General features: G+C 32.9%; 1 protein-coding gene across 5 annotated transcripts in view; it reads left to right on the top strand.

The window, feature by feature from the left end:
- Nucleotides 1-13,713, top strand: part of LOC127698939 (galectin-4-like) — a 55,510-nt gene extending 41,797 nt beyond the window's left edge. For 2 of the 5 annotated variants that reach the window (XM_052202701.1, XM_052202704.1), the window contains exons 10-16: nt 8,297-8,416; nt 8,802-8,890; nt 10,267-10,471; nt 10,744-10,863; nt 11,960-12,048; nt 12,430-12,637; nt 12,908-13,713. In XM_052202701.1, coding sequence (XP_052058661.1) covers nt 8,297-8,416; nt 8,802-8,890; nt 10,267-10,471; nt 10,744-10,863; nt 11,960-12,048; nt 12,430-12,637; nt 12,908-13,021 — 945 coding nt within the window. In that variant the 3' untranslated portion in view covers nt 13,022-13,713. Of the gene's footprint in view, nt 1-3,406; nt 3,533-3,636; nt 3,671-5,160; nt 5,250-6,215; nt 6,538-6,832; nt 6,919-7,355; nt 7,558-8,296; nt 8,417-8,801; nt 8,891-10,266; nt 10,472-10,743; nt 10,864-11,959; nt 12,049-12,429; nt 12,638-12,907 lie in introns of those variants that run through there. The other 3 variants (XM_052202706.1, XM_052202703.1, XM_052202702.1) reach the window with 3 other exon arrangements.
- The last annotated feature ends 6,606 nt before the right edge of the window (nt 13,714-20,319 follow it).

Here is a 20,319-nt window from a genome sequence, read left to right as displayed (position 1 = left end):
ACCCTAAGGCAAATATAATACAAGCCCAAACGAAAAAATATAAACAAGTCTAAATTGAAAACAACGTTCAAACCTATGATTGCGTTGGATAAAAACCGCAATTTTTATACGTGTGCATGCAAAACAAATTTATTGTTAGAGGGGTCTAAATACAGCACAAACAACATTTTCCAAAAGACCAAAAAAAAGTGAAAAAGTATATTTTAACAAAACGCATTTGACTAACAGTTCGAACAACAAATGTTCTTAAACCCTGCTGACTGCCATTGGCGATTGCCAAATAAACGGATCACCGATGTATATATGGATCTTCATTTTAAATTTAATACTAAACAGAAAACAATAAACTTGCGGAAAAGATGATATACCGCAAACAAAAGGTGAAAAGGTTTTTGTACACCATATCCGGATTTCGACAAATAATGTCTCTTCAGTGATGTTAGGAATCGAAACGGTATTTGGAAAGCCCAACAATTTACCTCAATTTAGGATAGACTCTTGAATTTTGAGGAGTCAAAATAGGATGAACGGATCATATATATATATATATATACATAAACTGAAGTTTGATAACGAAATAATCGCCATATTACCATTCAAAAGTCTAGGGACACCATCAAATGTAAACTTAAAATATTTTTTTTGCACCTCAGAAAGAAGAATTATACAGAAATAGCATGGGTCATGGAAAAATAATGTCACTTCAATAATGAATTTTATATATGATTTTTTCCCCTACCACTAGTCATCATTGAATTTGGTTAAGTTATGAAGGAAAAACGTATCTTTTAATGGGAAATTTTCAAATCGTAAGGGAAACCACTTTAACATAACATAAAATGATTTTTTTACATCAAACAAGTTAGACAACGCAAACAGCACCAACTGTTCAATCTGACATTAATGTAATTTAAAACATAATATTGGAACTATGTAACGATCACATCGCATGACATACATGTACATGTACTGTGATGGAATGATTGAATACAAAATATCTATACTGAAAATGGTCCCGTGCCGATTTTACAATTTTTCTGAATACATTTGAAGACATCGATCTACTGCATAATCTAGCTTCAGCTTAAAATCCCACCCAATACAGAGGCAGACATCTTTATGTACCATAATTAAGAGATTTCCCTTTCCAACTTGAATTTAATGATTGTGTCAAGCTTGATATAAATAAGAAAATGTGGTATGAGTGCCAATGAGACAACTATCCATCCAAGTCACAATGCGTAAAAAGTAAACAATTATGGTCAAAGTACGGCCTTCAACACGGATCATTGGCTCACATCGAACAGCAAGTTATAAAGGGCCCAAAAAGACTAGTGTAAAACAATTCAAACAGGAAAACCAACGGTCTAATCTATATAAAAAACGAGAAACGAGAAACACGTCTGAACCACACCAACAAACGACAACCACTGGACAACAGGCTCTTGACTTAGGACAGGTGCATAAAAATGCAGCGGGTTTAAACGTTGTAACAGGCGCCAACCTTCACCCTAACCTGAGACAGTAGTGTAACATAACAACAAAGACACACTATAAAATATCAATTGAAATGGCTTAACTCGATCAAAAAGACATTTAAACAAAAACAAGTAAACATACACTGAACGAATAAGTTTGATCTATGACACAATATAAATACAATATTAAAACGTAGGTGCCTATATAACATAGACCTTACAGGTATTTATAAAAAAGATGTAGTACGAGTGTCAATAAGACAACTCTTACCTGGGACAAAATGGCGTCAAATAAAACAAGGTACACAGGTTAATTTAAATATAATGATTTTGTTGTTAGGAGTACGGAAGTAAACATTTTTTACAAAATAAATAAATTTGTTGTTCAGAGTACGAGTACAGAAGTGAAAATTTCTCGTCATACTAAATAATATCAAAGGTGGTTGTTTCAAAATATATTTTACAGTTTAAATGAACTAAACATGATAATAGTATATATAATAATGATAATAATAATAATAATAATGATGATAGTTGTACTAAATATAAGAATAAGAACAGAAAAAAAAGAAGATCAGACGAAAAGCACTAAACAGATAGTTTATAATTGAGCAACACGATCCACACCAAAATTCATTGATAAACACAAGTATCCCGGAAGGGCCATTTCTAGAAGATGATCCAGTGGTGGATTCAGAGGGGGGAGTAAAGGGCGTACGCTCCCCTTTTTGATTGGAAAATATATCATTTTTTAGCAAAAAAATCGTTAACAAATAAATTGGCCTCGTTACACTCTTCAAAAATCATGTCTCCACTCCCCTGTGGTCAATAAAAGTTTGATAATTTTTATGAAGATAAGACTTTCGGTAGCCACAACTTGAAACTGTACATTATATTATGTAATACCTGAATAATAGGTAGTGGGATTAAGGGTAATCAAACCTCTTATTAAACTCTAGATCTCATTTTTTTTATGGATAATGGTTTCAACGAAAATGATTAACTGTTGTTTTCTTAATGTCCAGTGGCAAATATTTCACGCATGTTCGCGATGATTATTAAAAGTGGAAGACGATATTAATACGAAAATAAAAATCCACAATAGAAAATAGAAAGAAATAACAACATGGTCTCATATTACAGGGTGATTTTGGTGGCACTCACTAGAAAACGAACAACTAAATCATGATGTTCACATATATCTTTAAAAGATTACTTCAAATCTACCATTAGGAAGTCTTGTTTTAATTTCTTTCGAGTTAGAACAAGCAACCTTCTATCAAGGAAATCATGATATTAAACACAGACCTTGGAATATCGAAGCAATTTGAAGAGAGTTTCTCATATGCGGGTGCGGCTGAAATGTTGAAAAGTGGAAATGGCAGGTTGACCATCGGAACATTGACAACATTTCTTTTGTCACAGAAGTGAAACTGCAAACAAAGCATCTGATAACATCAACATGAGATGAACCTAAACAGAACAGTAAAAATCATGAAGTTCCTACACCAGCAGCATTGAGGGAAACATTCATAAAACTTTGAAATATGTCAAAACAAATACTTTTAATCGAAAATCGAAAATCATATTAAGAATTTAGGAAATGTTATAGCATTCCAAAGGGTTATAAAATATAAAATACAAGCACTGGTCTATACATCACTTAACACAAAAAAAAAATGGTCAAGTGAATGGCAATATGCAGATCGGCATTTTTTGTAATAAAAATACGAAGCAGGATTTTTTATCTGTAATCTTTAGTTAAAAATAAATAAAACGTGTAACTAAAACATACGAATTTTATATTAATATATTTTTGTTTTGCGTAGTTTTATTATGTTATCATTTTGTACTATAAATGCGTAATAAGCTTTCTACTTATGTTATTTTGAGGTTATGACCCGCGTAGGATACTAAATTGCATTAATAACAAAAAACACGTTTACATGGTACATGTATTATTGGGATGAATCACATAAAGGTGCGCCATCTGTTAGCAGACAGCTAAATCGAACGTTGGATTAGTTTAAAACGCTCGATCGACCATAGAAGAGGTAAGCACACTTTTACCTACACAACTAATGTAATAAATTACGTTAGAAACTTTGTTTACTTCATATTTTAGGAATACATAACTTTCTATTTGTATTTTTTACAGAATCAGCAGTATGTCTTATAGTATAAATCGCATCGTAAGTATACAATTAATTGTATTAGCGCATATCGTAGTTATCATCTAAGTCGGTGAAGGGGTGTTGGCAACTGAACAAGATGTATAAACAGCCTTAGGTTTAATTATTCTAATGTTAGAACAAATTTGACCACCAACGGTCATGGAAATGTTAATTGTGTTTACATGTATCATCTTGTTTTGCTTGTTTATACTAAGTCTATTTATTTTTGACAAGTTGGGTTGAAAAACATTAGTGCAAACGTAAACTCCGTTCATCATTGTGAGGAGGTAGTTTTGTACTTATTTCTCATTCAATTTTTATTTTATGATTATCAATTGATATATGAAAGAATTTATCCGTAGATATTCGATCGATAGGACTAAAAATCAATTTGAATGAAGTTATGCCTCGTTCACACGTACATTTAATTCGAATTGAATTCGCATCGAATGCGAATCGAATTCGCTAATCGCGTTCACACACTCTTCTTTTTTTATTCGAATTGATTCGAATTGGCTAAACCGCATTATCCAATTCGCATTAGAAATGCGTTTTTGTTAATACGAATTTTTAAAAAGTTAACGTCGTTTGGACAGTAAAGTGAATTTGACGCGCATTTCAATTCGAATTAGAATTTACGTTTGGACGTAAAACGTTTCGAATGCGAATTAAACTAATTCGAATTAGTTAATGCGAATCGAATTCGAATTACGTGTGAACGCAGCATTAGGGTTTCAATTTTCAGAAATATCATAAATTGGTTTAAATAACAGGATGTATTAAAAACAGACGTTGGTTATACGCCAATAAGACCGCAATCTAACGACAAAAATAATAAAAAAGACATCTTGTGGACAGCATACAGTCTTCAATCAATGTAATTGATTTAAAAAAAAATAGCTATTGTGTTAATTTTTAACGTTTGTTTTTTTCACATATTCGGGATAGTTGAAATTCCATTTAATCATAGTGTCAAAGAAATATAAAAGATCATCAAAATTGTTCTCAATTGCATTTCAACATCTATGATTACTAACCAAAAAATAAATATCAGTTTAATTGTCATTTTGTTACTATGATCTTTCGTCAGTGATTGATTGGTTTTTGTAACGTGTAAGAAAGTGAAATTATGATGATATCGTTGTTTAAAAATAAGTATATAGATACCCCTTGGTTTTTGTGTGTCGTTGTTGGGTTACTCTCTCATTGATATATATATACCCCACATGGTCTCTGTAAGATGAATTCCTGTCTCAATGGCGAATACTCCACATCTTATACTATTTATCAATTTTCCCATGCTTGTCTACGGTAAGCAATGTTGTTATTCCAAAATAGTTGGAAGTTTGAAAAAAGTAAATAACTGAAGACGTAATCATTGCAACCGTGTAAACGAATCTACGGAAATCTACAAAGTTGAAGAAATGTTGAAACGTTTATTGCATACACTTTATGATTTCGCTAGCTTAAAACACAACTTTGCCCTTTTATTTTTATCTAATTTTTAGATAACCCCATCAACATTGCAAATCCCTGGTGGATTACGTCCTGGAAAACAGATCCTGCTTCGTGGTAGAGTTACTCATAATCATGATTAGTAAGTGAATTAATTATCTTATAGAAGAAGGGGGCGTTAGAAAGGAGTAAAATGAGATGTGGGATATCACAATAACCCAACAACCATCGAAAAACCAAAAGATTTCTAGTGGTCAACATACGATGTTGGAAAATAAACAAGTGCCTTCATCATATAAGATACTATCGTGTTAATTTCATTGACGAAACCAAGAATGTTGGACAAATGCATGCATGTGCTGAAAAATGTCCATCAATACCTGCAATATGTTAATCCTTAGTGAATTCCCCTATTCTTTCCAGTCCCGTCTACGAGAAAACATTATCAAGTTTACAAAACGCTTACAAAAACAACTGCTGAATCTCTGTAGCGTTTAACAAAGGACGTTCTTCTAAATCACAAGCGGGCATTAGCCTGTTAAGTTTGCCCCAACGAAATAGTTGAATTTAGATTTGAAATGAAATTAAGTAATATAGCTGCGCACTTAACAATGATGTTTTTTGTTGAAATAGGTGGGGTTTATTGAATTACCGTGAGCTATCTATTCATACATCATGCAAGATAAAATTTTATGCGGTTTTTCTTGAATAATATTATAGACATGCAAAAACACTAATAAAATAGTTTACCTAAGCTTGTTAAGCACGTTATCATGACGGCCACTCTTGATTAAAGATGGGGGAAAATCATGTTCTTACATGCTCTCATGTTTTCAGACAAAATTTATGTTATTAACTGCAATTTAGTACACCAAATAAATTTTCCTCTTCTTTTTAGTAGGTATGATTTAATTCATCTTGTGCAGCATCGGTCGACAATTGTACCTACTAGTATATTGTTTGCAATTTACCTGTATGCTATTTTTTTCAATTTCCTGATTTTCTCTGGAGACTTTTTCTAATATCTTTCTTGCATTTTAATGAGTTCTTTATGAAATGCACGCATTTTTCAAATATAATATTATCAATATGTTCTTCGTTTTCTCAGTTTTGCCATTAATGTGAAAGAGGCAGAGGATGGTGGTGATATACTGTTCCATTTTAATCCTCGCCAAGAAGATGAAGTGGTGGTAAGAAACACATTTTCAGGAGGAGAATGGGGAGGAGAAGAAAGGGATAAACCACATTTCCCATTTGGAGCTGGAAAATCTTTTCTACTCCGAATAGAGATGGCCGAAGATGGCTATCATACTTACGTTCAAGGAAAACCGTTCATCAACTATGGTCATAGGATAGATCCAAGTAAGGGCATGTTTTTACAGTTGTCGGATGGAGCAGAATATTACGATGTTACCTTCCAAGATAAGGATGTAAGTACATCGACATAAGAAATAAAAAATAATCATTTATATAATCAGGTAGTTTGATTTGTAAGAAGATGGCAGGTTAAAATGTGAATCACAAAAAACTTGAATGGAATGAAAAATATTTTTTAACATCTGAAATTCTTGCAGCAGTTGATTTGGCTAGGTAAAAAATGATTACTGCAACTTACTTTGAAACACAAATATAGAAACAATGCAAATAAATTCTACGGAAATGATTAGTTGTAACTTGTAATTTTGCATTATAACACTGTGTTTTTTGCTTTTGCTTTCAAAACAGGGAACTCCGTACAGAACAGAAATACCAGGAAGGATGCAAATTGGCAAAGCTGTCCGCCTTCGAGGTGCAGCTCGAGGTTCTGAAGGGTAAAATATATAGAAGTAATTTATAATTGCTATATAAGTAGACAATAGATGGAGTCACTAGATGTTGTTGTCCTTTTAATCTCGTGTACAGCTTATCTGTATCTCATTTGTTTTATAAGTATGGTTTATTGATTGTTGATGTTGATGCTCTCGACGTGCAGATCGATGTTCTGACGGGTAAAATATATCCTTTATCATTGCTATTTGATTGTAGACAAATCAAACCAGATACTTATTTTGCGATTTATTTTTTTTTTTTTTTTTAAACATTCTTTAAAATGATTAGATCTATTTATATGTATGTAAGCCAAATTTTAAGAGAACACTCCGGATCTGACAGTAACAACAATATAGAGTTCTGTAAATTCTGCAATGATAAAAATTAATATTCTCGAATTCTTTCGCTTTATATTTTATTCCTGATTGGAATTTTTTAGGTTCAATGTAAATTTTTCCTGTGACTGTGAAAACGAAAGCATTGCCTTTCACTTCAATCCACGGCCATCAGACGGAACTGTAGTAATGAATGCTAACATAGGAGGTTGGGGAGATGAAGAAACAGATTTTGAAGGAGATTTCCCGTTTGACAATGATCAATATTTTGATATTATTTTTGTTTGCACTGCTGAGAAATATCACGTATGTTTTATATCATCATTTCACCGCATATTTGGCAGTGTTGCAGAGGACATGGAACATAGAGAATGATACTGCCATTTTATTATGATATTTTAAATTATTCAAGAAGTTCTATAATTTTTTGTTTGTCAAAGCAAAATAGAATTAAGATATACTAAACTGTTTTTATCAAACATTAGAAATATCTATGTAGATGTACAGGATAAAAAACAATACCGACTTCAATATAAATATACACCTGTCATTTTTATATCTACTTTAACCAGTGCATTTAGTATTTTTATTCTCAAAAAGATGTTGAAAAACTTGAACCTTGTATACCTTAAATCTAAACTTCCTGAACGTTTTTTGTTCTGCGTCCAATTATAAAAAAGAGTCATGTGCGGCGTTTTTTATCAGTAGTTACATTGCATTGTGAACGATGGCGAAAAGTTCAATGTTGGCCAGAGGTTCGATCTATCGCATGGGTTTCGTTGAGGACAGCGCCAAATAATTGCCGAAATGCGATTTGTTGGAACCAGACACTCTTTCACGCTTGTTTAAAAGCCAATCGTTACATTACACGGTTCGATTAGGACGGTTCGAATCCGACATTTAAAAAAAATGACCCAAAGGTGGATACTCAAAACACCGCGTGTAAAATGTTCTGTGTTCTGATCAGTTCTACTAATCAACTACTTTGTAATATGTATTTTTGTAAATGTAGATTTCGTACATATTAAAATTAAAACTCTTGCAGGTTTATGTCAACGAAAACCATTTTGCCGATTTCAATCATCGACTTGATTTTGCCGATGCCACACATTTGCACATTCTAGGTGACGTAGATATTGCCGAGTTAGAGTTCCTAGAACCCGTTGTAAGTACTTTACTCAAAATTAAACAATACGTAATACTGATTGTAACACACTTATTCACTTATTTAAAAAAAAACAATGAAAGATGTTTAGCACTTACTCCAAAAACAAAACTGCACCATCTTTAAGAATTTGAAATCTAAAATAATTTGTTTAGAGAAAAGATAAGCAAACATTTATAACAAAATGTAATGTTTAAACTTAGCAAAAACAAGCTGGTAAACTCAATTTCTTGAACAAAAATACAAATTGAGTACATATTCATTAAGAGTAAACGCTAAATGTATCTTCTATTTATCTCTTTATTTTAGAATAGTGAAAGTCTGTATTTCTCAGTATCATAACACCAGCATAATTTTCTGATTTCAATAAATATATCTTATTTAGGATGACGACTTTGTAAAGGAGATTCCTTCAGGTCTTGAGAAAGGAGATGTGTTGTTGTTCAGAGGGTTCATGAGACCTGAGTCAGAACGGTACGCAAATCTATATGTCAGTTTCTTGTTTGGCTTTATAACTATTTTGATCTGAGCGTCACTGATGAGTCTTATGTAGTCGAAACGCGCGTCTGGCGTATTAAATTATAATCCTGGTACCTTTGATAACTATTTTTGTTGTTGCAAAAAACAAAGGATTAGATTGAAACTGTATTCGGAAAATCGAAAAGTAACATTATGGTGCATTAGTTCATGACATAAAATCCCTATACACTTTTGCATTAGTCCATGACATAAAATCCATATACACTTTTGCATTAGTCCATGACATAAAATCCCTATACACTTTTGCATTAGTTCATGACATAAAATCCCTATACACTTTTGCATTTGTCCATGACATAAAATCCCTATACACTTTTGCATTAGTTCATAACATAAAATCCCTATACCCTTTAAACAAATCTTAAAGTAATGAGCATCAAGTTATGGCGTTTTTTATCTAACTGTGAGGCCTTTTACATGGTTCAAAAGCATCAGGAAAGCTCATAGTCTTAAATTGAAAAGGATTCAGATGTATAAATACAAGAGGAGCCAAATAACCAAAATGACCTTATAAGAATAGTCAAAACCAATGTTCACTTTATCTGGGGCTAGAATAAACATATGCTATTAATCAAATTCAAGTTAGATACTAATCATAATTTGGCATGAACATATTAATACAAATGAATAATTAATAAGAACCGAAAACGAGAGTGGAGCTAGAGTCATAGTATTGTAAAAAAAATATCAAAATAAAGCTAATCGACCCATGGTTTGGGGAATTTCTTGGAATAAAATAAAATCACCTGAAATTAACATGGATATTATAAGTGATAATCGGTACACGACTTCTAGACTGATGAAACCATCAGGGTCTTACAATTCGCCAGCAATGGTATCAACCATGCAAGTGAAAGTTTATCAAAATAAAACGTTCTTAAATGTGGTGAATTTAATTCACAATGATTTTCAAATCCAAGGTTTAGAAAAGAATACATTTGGGAGCTATATGAATAAATGTCGACTTTTGAGTGATTTGTATGGTATTTTTTTTACTGTTCTACTACCGTTGAAGAAAATAGACTTATATCAAGGGGCATTTGAAACTGCACGTTGAAAAACATTGCCGAAGGGACACGGGACAAAAAAAAGACAATGAATTTTACACTCGCTGATTAGTTGAGAACTAAAGATTGAGCAACAGCAACCACACTTAAAACTGTTGGGTGAAGCTAGGTTAAAAGATACATTTTGATTTGTTATATTTCTTTCTTTAGATCATCATTTAATAATAAATTGTGACAAGTATGATACTTATATCAGATGTGAGTTTAGTGTTAAAAATTAAGCAGTTGTTCTAACTATTGTAGGTTTGCCATAAACCTTCATTATGGTCTTACTACCGATTCCGATGTTGCCCTACATTTTAATCCCCGGATTGAACAAGGTCAAGTGGTATTCAATAGTAGAACTGATGATTCTTGGGCCGACGAAGAAAGAATAGACATCCCGCAATGCATAGCCGAGAGGAAACCGTTTGAAATCAAGATAGTCACCAAAAGCAGTAAGTTCAAGGTAATGCGTACTCTTATTTTTATATACATTTTTTCTCAGTTTTAACTTATTATGAAATTAATGATGTAAGATAAATCTTATCACTGAAATTCATGTATTTGCTTATGATAGTTATAACATTTTTATTAACATATGATTTGTGATTATTAAGTATGATAAACTCGCCCGACCTCATATTTCATATTGTTCATACTGCTATTGTTCATTAATATTTCATATGCTTGCTAACATGACTAATTATTTTCTTAATCGTTTTCATATCTGAATTCCAGGTTTATGTGAATGGAACGAAAGTTAAAAAGTTTGAATCAAGAGGAGATATTGAAAATATCAAAGGAATCAACGTTAATGCAGGAGCTTATATTTTCCAAGTCAAATTGGAGAGAAAATTGGTATGTAGTCTAGGCTTCAATAGGTAATGTGATTTAACATTCTTTCATTCTCCTGTAAATAATATATCTAGATGTTGTCCTTTGTTTAATCTCATGTATAGCTTATCTGTAAATCATTAGCTTTTATACTGTATGATTGATGTTTTACGCTCAACATGACTAAAAAGCTAAAACAATGAACATGAAAGGGTGTTATGCAAAACTACAAAGAAAGAAATCGATGGAATGAGACACAAAATGGCAATCAATTTAGATTACCACAGAAATCATATTGAAACTTTTATATCAACTGTGCATTTGCAGATCGATAACCAATCAAAACATCTGCACAAAATTTATAGCCCCAGCATCGCCCCCGATTGATCCTTGTCTTAACTAATGATGCTGGATGGGTGTTTTTCGTGTAATGCGCGCTGCACTCTCCCATCACGTTCTGTGTATTTGATACACCCAGCACAAACGCGGACACCCCTTGCAGCGGGGGTGTCATGTATATTGTCCACAAAATTTACACAGAAAAAGGGGAGTGCTTCTGAATGGTAAGCAGTTCCTGCTTCACTAGCTACTCCTTCGTGTTGCTCATTGTAGGTGAAAAGAGGAATTCTGTGGAATGTCAAAATCGAGAAAAGGACGATGGGATTGTAGTAACAACAAATAGAAAACATATGCTTTGTCGTCCGTGGTGTATACATTTCTAAACGATCAAGCGACCGTAAAACTAATAAAAAAAAGGAATACTTTGACTTTTCAATAGAGAACTATTGGTTCAATAGTATCCTTGCAAGCAGCAACACTCTATCAAGAAATCATGGTAAAAAACAAGTTTGCAAATCAAAAATATAACTAATCGCTCACAGTTACATATGAAAACAGATTGCATTTGATTTTTTTTCGGCTTGCCTGGAAGATAATAATAAAGTGACTAGTTTGAAATAAGTTAGTTTTTTGCTGATATGAGAAAATTGAGTCAGTAAGGTATATCGCGAAGAAATAATTCTACCCTCCAAGGTGTGTTGGTTATATAGACCTACATATGGTTAATGATAATACAGTCGAAATAAAATCACTATATGTATGATTTGTAAACCTTTAATAGGAGAAACCAGTTTTAGAAAGGATCCCTGGAGGTATAAGACCTGGTTCCTGGATTATTATTCATGGAATGCCAAAGAAGAACTGTGATAGGTGACTTTTTGAATTGCTGCAAAAAAGTTAAAATAATAGAATATTATCTTACAAGCTACCAGAAATAATAGAACTTTGTTAATATCATTTCATAACAATAAACGTCAATCATTTCAATACTGAAAGTAAAAGAAACATGCAAACAAATAAAAACAATGAGGAAAGACAAAAAAAAACAGATCATGAGACAATAATCCACTAGAAAATAACAGACAACTCAAGATCTGCATGGTTTCAGATGACATGGGAGATAATTGATTTATGCAACACATGTTGCGTCCATTGTGTCCTGTTTTAATTAATGACGACGACATTGATTTCTTTAACACTAACAATTTTATGACGTGATATTATAATTCTTCACACAATTTCTGAATACAGATTCCATATTAACTTGAAATGTGGAGATGACCCTGAGAGCAATGTAGCTTTTCACTTTAATCCCCGTTTTGGAGAAGAACATTGCACAGTGAGAAATACATACGTGGAAGGAAACTGGCAAGAAGAAGAGAGAGAAGAGGATAGTTTCCCATTTGAGAAAAAAGACACATTCGAAGTTGCTATAAAAGTTATGGAGGAAAAGTTTATGGTATGATACAGTGAATTTGTTTTGTTATTTTTGAATCATTTTTAAAATATTATTGTGATTTATTATGCAAAATAGCAAAAGGAAAATGTGTTGTTCTAACAATAACTTTTTAAGCTACGAAGGTTTTTGTAACCAGCTATACAAACTCGTCAAAGATACCAGGCTTATAATTTATTAACTAGAGATTCTGAAAATGGGTTAATACTCAATCAAAAAGTTTTCAATATATATTGGACTTTATCCTGATTTATAATTATATTATTATTTCAGACATATGTAAATGGAGACCATTATATAGACTTTAATCATCGACTACCATTGGATAGCATTTGTCATCTTGAAATGGATGGATTGGTAGAATTCTATGAAACGGAATTCTTATGATTAGGTTCAACATTGTTTATGGTAAAATTTCATACGGAATCATTTTAAACACAAATTGAAAAAAATAGAAAAAAAACAAAGAAATAAAATTGTGGTTCCCTGCGATCAACACGTTTGTCTGGAATAAACTTCATCTGTACCTGAAAAGTTTGAAAAGTTTGAAAAGCAGACATATAAATAAAACATTTACGAAACCATAAAAACCAAAAGGGCAAATATATAACAGCCAAAATCGTTCATGATTAATTGTGTCTTCGGGTGTTGTTATGTCCTAACTGACTGGAAATTTAAAGTTGACTATTAATTTGTCATAACTTACTAAATAAGGAATATTTAATTCATGTATAAGGATTTCACAAATGAAAGGAAAAATAAAGTAAGGTAATGGTACTTTCAATTTTGGTTTCCACATAGAAAATCGGGTAGTAGGGATGGACAATCAAAACCCATATTAATACTTTTTTTTATCATACAGAACCATGTGAAAGCGTGCGGTAGCAAAATAATTGCATTTACGTCTCTTTCTAACCTTTTATCTGTTTCAGATGATGGAAAAAAAAGTACCTTTTGTTGATAGCTTTAATGGTCTGATACAAACTTTTTATAAGTGACTTCAATTTTTGACTTTGTGATACATTATTTACGTTATTATTATATACTACAATGTGTTGAATACATATAGTTGTGTTGAATAGTGTTATCATTCAATACTTAGGATTCGAACGGGAAAGTAAATTTCGTTCTCGGTGCCATGTTGATATGAGTCGTCCTTCTTTAGATATCGCAATTACTTCCCAATCATCGTAATCACAATCCCGTCCTCCTTTCCCACTAATGTGACCTACCGAATTAGACTTATCACCGGGTGTGTACGTACATGAGCAACACGACGGGTGCCACATGTGGAGCAGGATCTGCATACCCTTCTGTAGCACCTGAGATCCCACTTGTTTTTGATGGGGTTCATGTTGCTCAGTCTTTAGTTTTATATGTTTTGTTTTATATACTGTCGTTTTTGGTCATTTTCTTTTTTTGCCATGGCGTTGTCAGTTTATTTTCGACTTATAAGTTTTAATGTCCCTTTAGTATTTTCGCCTCTCTTTTGTAGCTGTGCGTATTCTAGCTGTGGTCTTACTTGTCCAATGTAAGTTTAGTTCTTTATTTTGTTGATGAGATTCTGATATGTCGCCGCAGAAATCCAAGTGTCTTATTTACTTTTTACGTTATCTGCTGTACGGCATTCAGGTATGTGTTATGTCTGTTAAGATTTTATGTATAGTGAGACCAAAATATTTGGCTGCTGGTACTTCTATCATGGCTATGGAGATGATATACTGTTTAAATTTGTGTCTTCTTGTTTATTACCCTAAATATGTTGCATTTGTAAGGCTTAAATTAATTGCACCATATTTGTTACCACCCGCCTAGTTTATTTAAGTTTACTTGTAAAATTTCCAGTTTTCAGATGGTATTGCTGGGTAGGCAATTGTGTCATTACAAACAAGTTAGCTACGGCATTAAATTCTGCAAGTCGTTGATGTAATGCAGAAAGAGGCTTGGCCTTATGATTGTTCCCTGCGGTACTCTGAACCCACAGGGACTGATGTTGAATTGCTACTTTCTTATACGACAGTTTGTATTTTTCGACTCATCCAGTTCTTTATCAGCATATTGGTGTTGCTTCAAATTCCATAAGTTTGAAATTTGTGTACAAGTAAGCTATGATTAATCTTATCAAAATCCACTTAAGCTAATAAAACCACCCAATCAATAAAAAAGTATATGAAAAAAGTAAAATAACAAAAAGACCAAACTCCAAGGAAAATTCAAATCGGAAAGTCCCTTATACAATGGCAAAATCAAAAGCTCAAACACATCAAACGAATGGAAAACAACTGTTATATTCCTGACTTGGTACAGACATTTCCTTATGTAGAAAATTGTCGATTAAACCTGGTTTTGTAGCTAGCTAAACCTCTTACTTGTATGACAGTCGCATAAAATTCCATAATTTTGACAACAATGTGTGAACAAAACAAACAGACATTATAGGTAAAAATGTCAAAAATAGGGATACAGCAGTCAACATTGTGTTATAATCTTAATCACTATAATACAAACAAATATGTCAACAAAGAAAAAAAAATGGCATAAAGACATAGCACATAAGCAAAAATGAAAGACAAGAATACAAAAAATTACCACAGCACAATAACACATTGGCAGGATGCATAAGTACCGAGCCACGCCAAAAGGATATTACCAAAAATAGACTAAACAGTAAAGGTTAATAATTTACAAAGACAAATAAAAGAACACTTTAACACGTAATTAAGATGATAAACAACGGCAGTACCTAGAATCTATACTTCAAGACCATCATGTATTATTTTTGAAGTTGATACGGAATATTTATCAACAAGGTCTTGGTATCTTCCGATGAACTTTTTTAGAAAAAGGACGAGACGTTCTTTGACATAACCCTGGTTTATCAACTTTCTGCTCAGACACTGGTGACGTTTTATATTGTCTGGGTAGCAGCTGCAAGCTCTTGAAAACCGAATGAGTTGGGAAATGTATATCCCATATGCAGGAGAAGTTAGTATATTGCTACTCACTTGGGGGAAATTGATAATTTCAAAATCAAAACCGTCTCGTTTGTCATAGATTCTGGTACTGAGATGACTGCTTATGTCAAATTCGAGGTATAAGTCTTAAAATTTATTTTGAAGTTATGGTTCCAATTGATGTGTTGGTGTTCTCTGAACTTAGGACCACGAGATATTACCTTTCGGAGATGTTCATGTTGAATTATGTTTAGATCCCCAGTAATAACATGGCCAGAGGGGCTGTAAATATAAGGCGAGTGGGAACAGTCATATGTCAAAGGGTTTTATAGGTATTCTTCTAAATCAAGGTCCTGAAATGCTTGCTTATTGTTAAATACTGTAGGTGCAATGGTTTTGGTGTAACTGTAGGATACAATAGGAACAGACTGATTTTGAAAATAAAGTGGGATTTTAGATGTTACCTCCTTGTGATGAAGAACGGTGCTGATGTTGATTGGAACAATTCCTTTATTAGAAAACTGAACTGGAAGGAATTTCCTCTTTTCATCATGTAAAGGTAACGATCTTACTGGTATAAAAAGACGGAAAAGAGCTACATCACAAATTATGCTGACCAGTCTGTATATTGGAGAAAATGTATTAATGCATCCCTTGTCAAGTGCATAATCTCTCAAACATTTTAGAAAATTAACAGGCAGTGACAAACGAATAGTTCTAATGTAATGTAACCCTAGCGAATGATGAAGATGTGAAAGAAGGTCATCAAAGCTACCAGAGGGCGATCTAGATTTGGAAGACTTTTTTACATTGGGCCGATGGTAATGTTTTTGCTCATGAATACGCTAGTGTCTAACAGTAGTATTAAATAAGCTAATTACATTTACATCACTGCAGGCTGGACATGACAAATTTCCTATGACATTGCAGTACCTAGTTCCCTTATCCAAAAATTTTCTCTATCTTTTCGGAAAGGAGTACTTGGGGCTATTTCGGAAAGGAGTGCTTAGGGCTATTGATGTGGTGATAAATTTTCTCGATGATGCGTACTTTCATGGATAAAGAAGGATCATGGTCCGGTTGTTTAAAATGGTTATAAAGAACCCTAAATTGCGGGTCCTTATTATCAGACCGGTGTTGATTCATCCTTTTACGCAAAGTTTGTCGAGTTTCACCAAAATAAAGTAGTCCACACAAAGTACATTCAATTACGTAAACGACATTGTCCGTGGAACAGTCCAGAGGTCCAAAAGATTTTGTTAGATAATTTTTTCCTGTTAAGTTACTAGTGAAATCTGGAGTCGTGATTAACACTTTCCTTTTATATGTTAACAAGTAGAAATGATAGTTGATTCGCTTGTAGCAGGTGTCTTTAAACAGTCGAAAATATTAACGGTACATGGTTTTAATTTTTGAAAAGTATCTGAATTTTTAAAGTAATAATTACCTTCTTGCTGTACATAAGTCAAATTAGGGGTATCCCAGAGGATATTCCATGGAACACACAAATCAGATGGTACAGTGTTCAGTGTAGCAGAAGAGGACCTTGGTAACCCAGACGACATCCTAGCCGGTTTGTTTTTTTGTATTCTTTGTATTCATCATGCATTAAGCTACCAAGTTAATGATGCCCTCGGGGAATAATCCACCAGCAGTAAAGTTACTTCTAGGAAGAAACTTGTCATCGACTTGGTTGTAGTGAAAAGTTAAATAACAAAATACCAAACTCCAAGGAAAATTCAAATCTGAAAGTCCCTTATAAAATGGCAAAATCAAAAGCTCAAACACATCAAACGAATGGAAAACAACTGTCATATTCCTGACTTGGTACAGGCATTTCCTTATGTAGAAAATGGTGGATTAAACCTGGTTTTATATCTAGCTAAACCTCTCACTTATATGACAGTCGCATAAAATTCCATTATATTGACAACAATTTGTGAACAAAACAAACAGACATAATAAAGGACCTAAATATCGTCCCCCGTCAATTATTAATTGGAATGAGTGTCGTAATATCATCCACGACTCACTTCGTGCTTACTGTTTGAAATGGATAAAACGGGAAAAAGCTGACAAAAAATCTTTGGACTCTTTTTTTAATTCAGTAATGAAGATAGTTGATATACGTATACAACATTTTAAAGAACATTTTACTCTTAACAACAAACATAAAAATCCTATTTCTCGTATCAAACATAAACTAAAAGAACTAGCCAAGGAATTTGTTTTTGTCCCGGCTGATAAAGCTGCTAATAATATCATTATAGTTTGACGTAAATTTTACATTGAGGTTCTGCAAAAGGAAATCACGAATTCACCAACATTCCAACTGACTTCATTTTCAGAAAACGATATATGTAACAAACATAAACTATTAGCTACTTCTTTACAAGCAGAACCAAATATAATGAAAGTTCCAACTATGTACTGGCTTCCGAAGCTACACAAATCACCTTACAAATATAGATTTATTTCGTCTTCAAGTCATTGTTCCACTACTAAATTGTCTATTCTACTTACTAGTACACTTGGTACAATCAAAAACCTGATAATAAATTGTTCAAATAAGGCTTTTGAAAATAGTGGAATTAACTACTTTTGGAGTGACAAAAACTCGTTGGAAGTACTTGATAAATTGCATGCATATATTGGTGATTTTGAATCTGTTCAAAGTTTTGATTTTTCTACCCTATATACCACTTTGCCTCATATTCTTATTAAGAAAAAATTCACACACCTAATTAAATGGGCATTTAAAAAGTCGGAATGCGAATACATATGTTCAAACTCTTTTAGGTCATTTTTTAGTAGCAACAAACAAAAGAACTATGTCAATTGGACATGCTTTGATACTATATCTGCCCTTGAATTTTTACTTTATAACATTTTTGTTCGCTTTGGAGATTCCGTATATCGTCAAGTTATCGGAATTCCATTGGGGACTAACTGTGCACCACTTATTGCGGATCTGTTTTTGTATTGTTATGAGTTACAATTTATGACTAAAATCAGCAAAGACCCATCGAAACAACATCTGATACAAAAATTTAACAATACTTTTAGATATTTGGATGATATATTGGCTCTCAATAATGACGACTTCAGTATGTATACTAAAGAAATTTATCCTGTTGAACTTACTTTAAATAAAGCTAATACTAACAATGACCACTGTCCTTTCCTCGATCTTGATATCTATATCATTAACGGGAAGCTTAATACAAAAATTTATGATAAAAGAGATGATTTTTCATTTCCTATCGTTAATTATCCATTTTTAGATGGTGACGCTCCCTTGTCACCATCTTATGGTGTTTATATATCTCAACTTGTATGTGTATGTAACAACGTATTAGATTTTAGCGAGAGAAATTTATGTATTACTGAAAAATTATTACACCAGGGTTTTCGATATCATAAACTAGTCAAAACATTTACTAAATTTTATCATCGGTATAAGGACATCATTCGTAAATATAACGCAACATGCAGACATCTTATACGTTCGGGTATTTCACATCCAATCTTTTATGGTAATATTCTTTACAAAGCACAAAAATGTCAGTATTCACCTCAAAAGCTAACAAAACCTTTAAACAGACTTATTAAGAAGGGATATAGTTACGATACTGTTGTCAGGTCATTAAAGATTGCATATTTTGGCTTTAATATTGATTCACTTGTAGGGTCTTTGCATCGGAATTAAACATATTTATTCTAAAACCAGTTGTTGGCATGACACGGGTTATGTTCTTCTCATATTTTTTATGATGGTATAATACTAAACCCCTAACAGGAGGGATTGTGCCTGATATTCATATGATGAAGACATAATCGTTCAATCAGTTTAATTGAGGTCTGGAGCTGGCATGTCAGTAACTGCTAGTAGTCTGTTGTTATTTATGTATTATTGTCATTTTGTTTATTTTCTTTTGTTTCCTATTCTGACATCGGACTCGGACTTCTCTTAAACTGAATTTTACTGTGCGTACTGTTGTGCGTTTGTTTTTTCTACATTGGCTAGAGGTATAGGGGGAGGGTTGAGATCTCAAAAAACATGTTTAACCCCGCCGCATTTTTGCGCCTGTCCCAAGTCAGGAGCCTCTGGCCTTTGTAATATTTTTAATTTTAGTTTCTTGTGTGTAATTTGGAGTTTAGTATGACGTCCATTATCACTGAACTAGTATACATATTTGTTTAGGGGCCAGCTGAAGGACGCCTCCGGGTGCGGGAGTTTCTCGCTGCATTGAAGACCCATTGGTGGCCTTCGGCTGTTGTCTGCTCTATGGTCGGGTTGTTGTCTCTTTGACACATTCCCCATTTCCATTCTCAATTTTAATTTTATAATAGGTAAAAATGTCAAAAATAGAGGTACAGAAGTCAACATTGTGTTATAATCTTAATCACTATAAAAACAAACAAATATGTCAACAAAGAAAAACAAAATGGCATATAGACATAGCGAACCTACGAAATTTATATACATAGCATATGCATGTACAGGTTTTACCAAAAAAATTAAAGGCAACAGTAGTTTACCGATGTTCAAATCTCATAAATCCATTAAGTAAACTCATCGTAGATACCACAATTAAAGGTTTGTATGCCAGACGCGCGTTTCGTCTACAAAAGACTTATCAGTGACGCTCGAATCAAAATAGTTAAAAAGACCAAATGAATTTCGAAGTTGAAGCGCATTGAGGACCCAAAATTCCTAAAGGGTTCGGT

The sequence above is a fragment of the Mytilus californianus genome, unplaced genomic scaffold (assembly GCF_021869535.1).
Source record: "Mytilus californianus isolate M0D057914Y unplaced genomic scaffold, xbMytCali1.0.p SCAF_4, whole genome shotgun sequence".
NCBI classification, from domain to species: Eukaryota; Metazoa; Mollusca; class Bivalvia; order Mytilida; family Mytilidae; genus Mytilus; species Mytilus californianus.
Note: the sequence above shows the minus strand (reverse complement) of the source record. Positions and strands in the feature narration are given on the sequence as shown.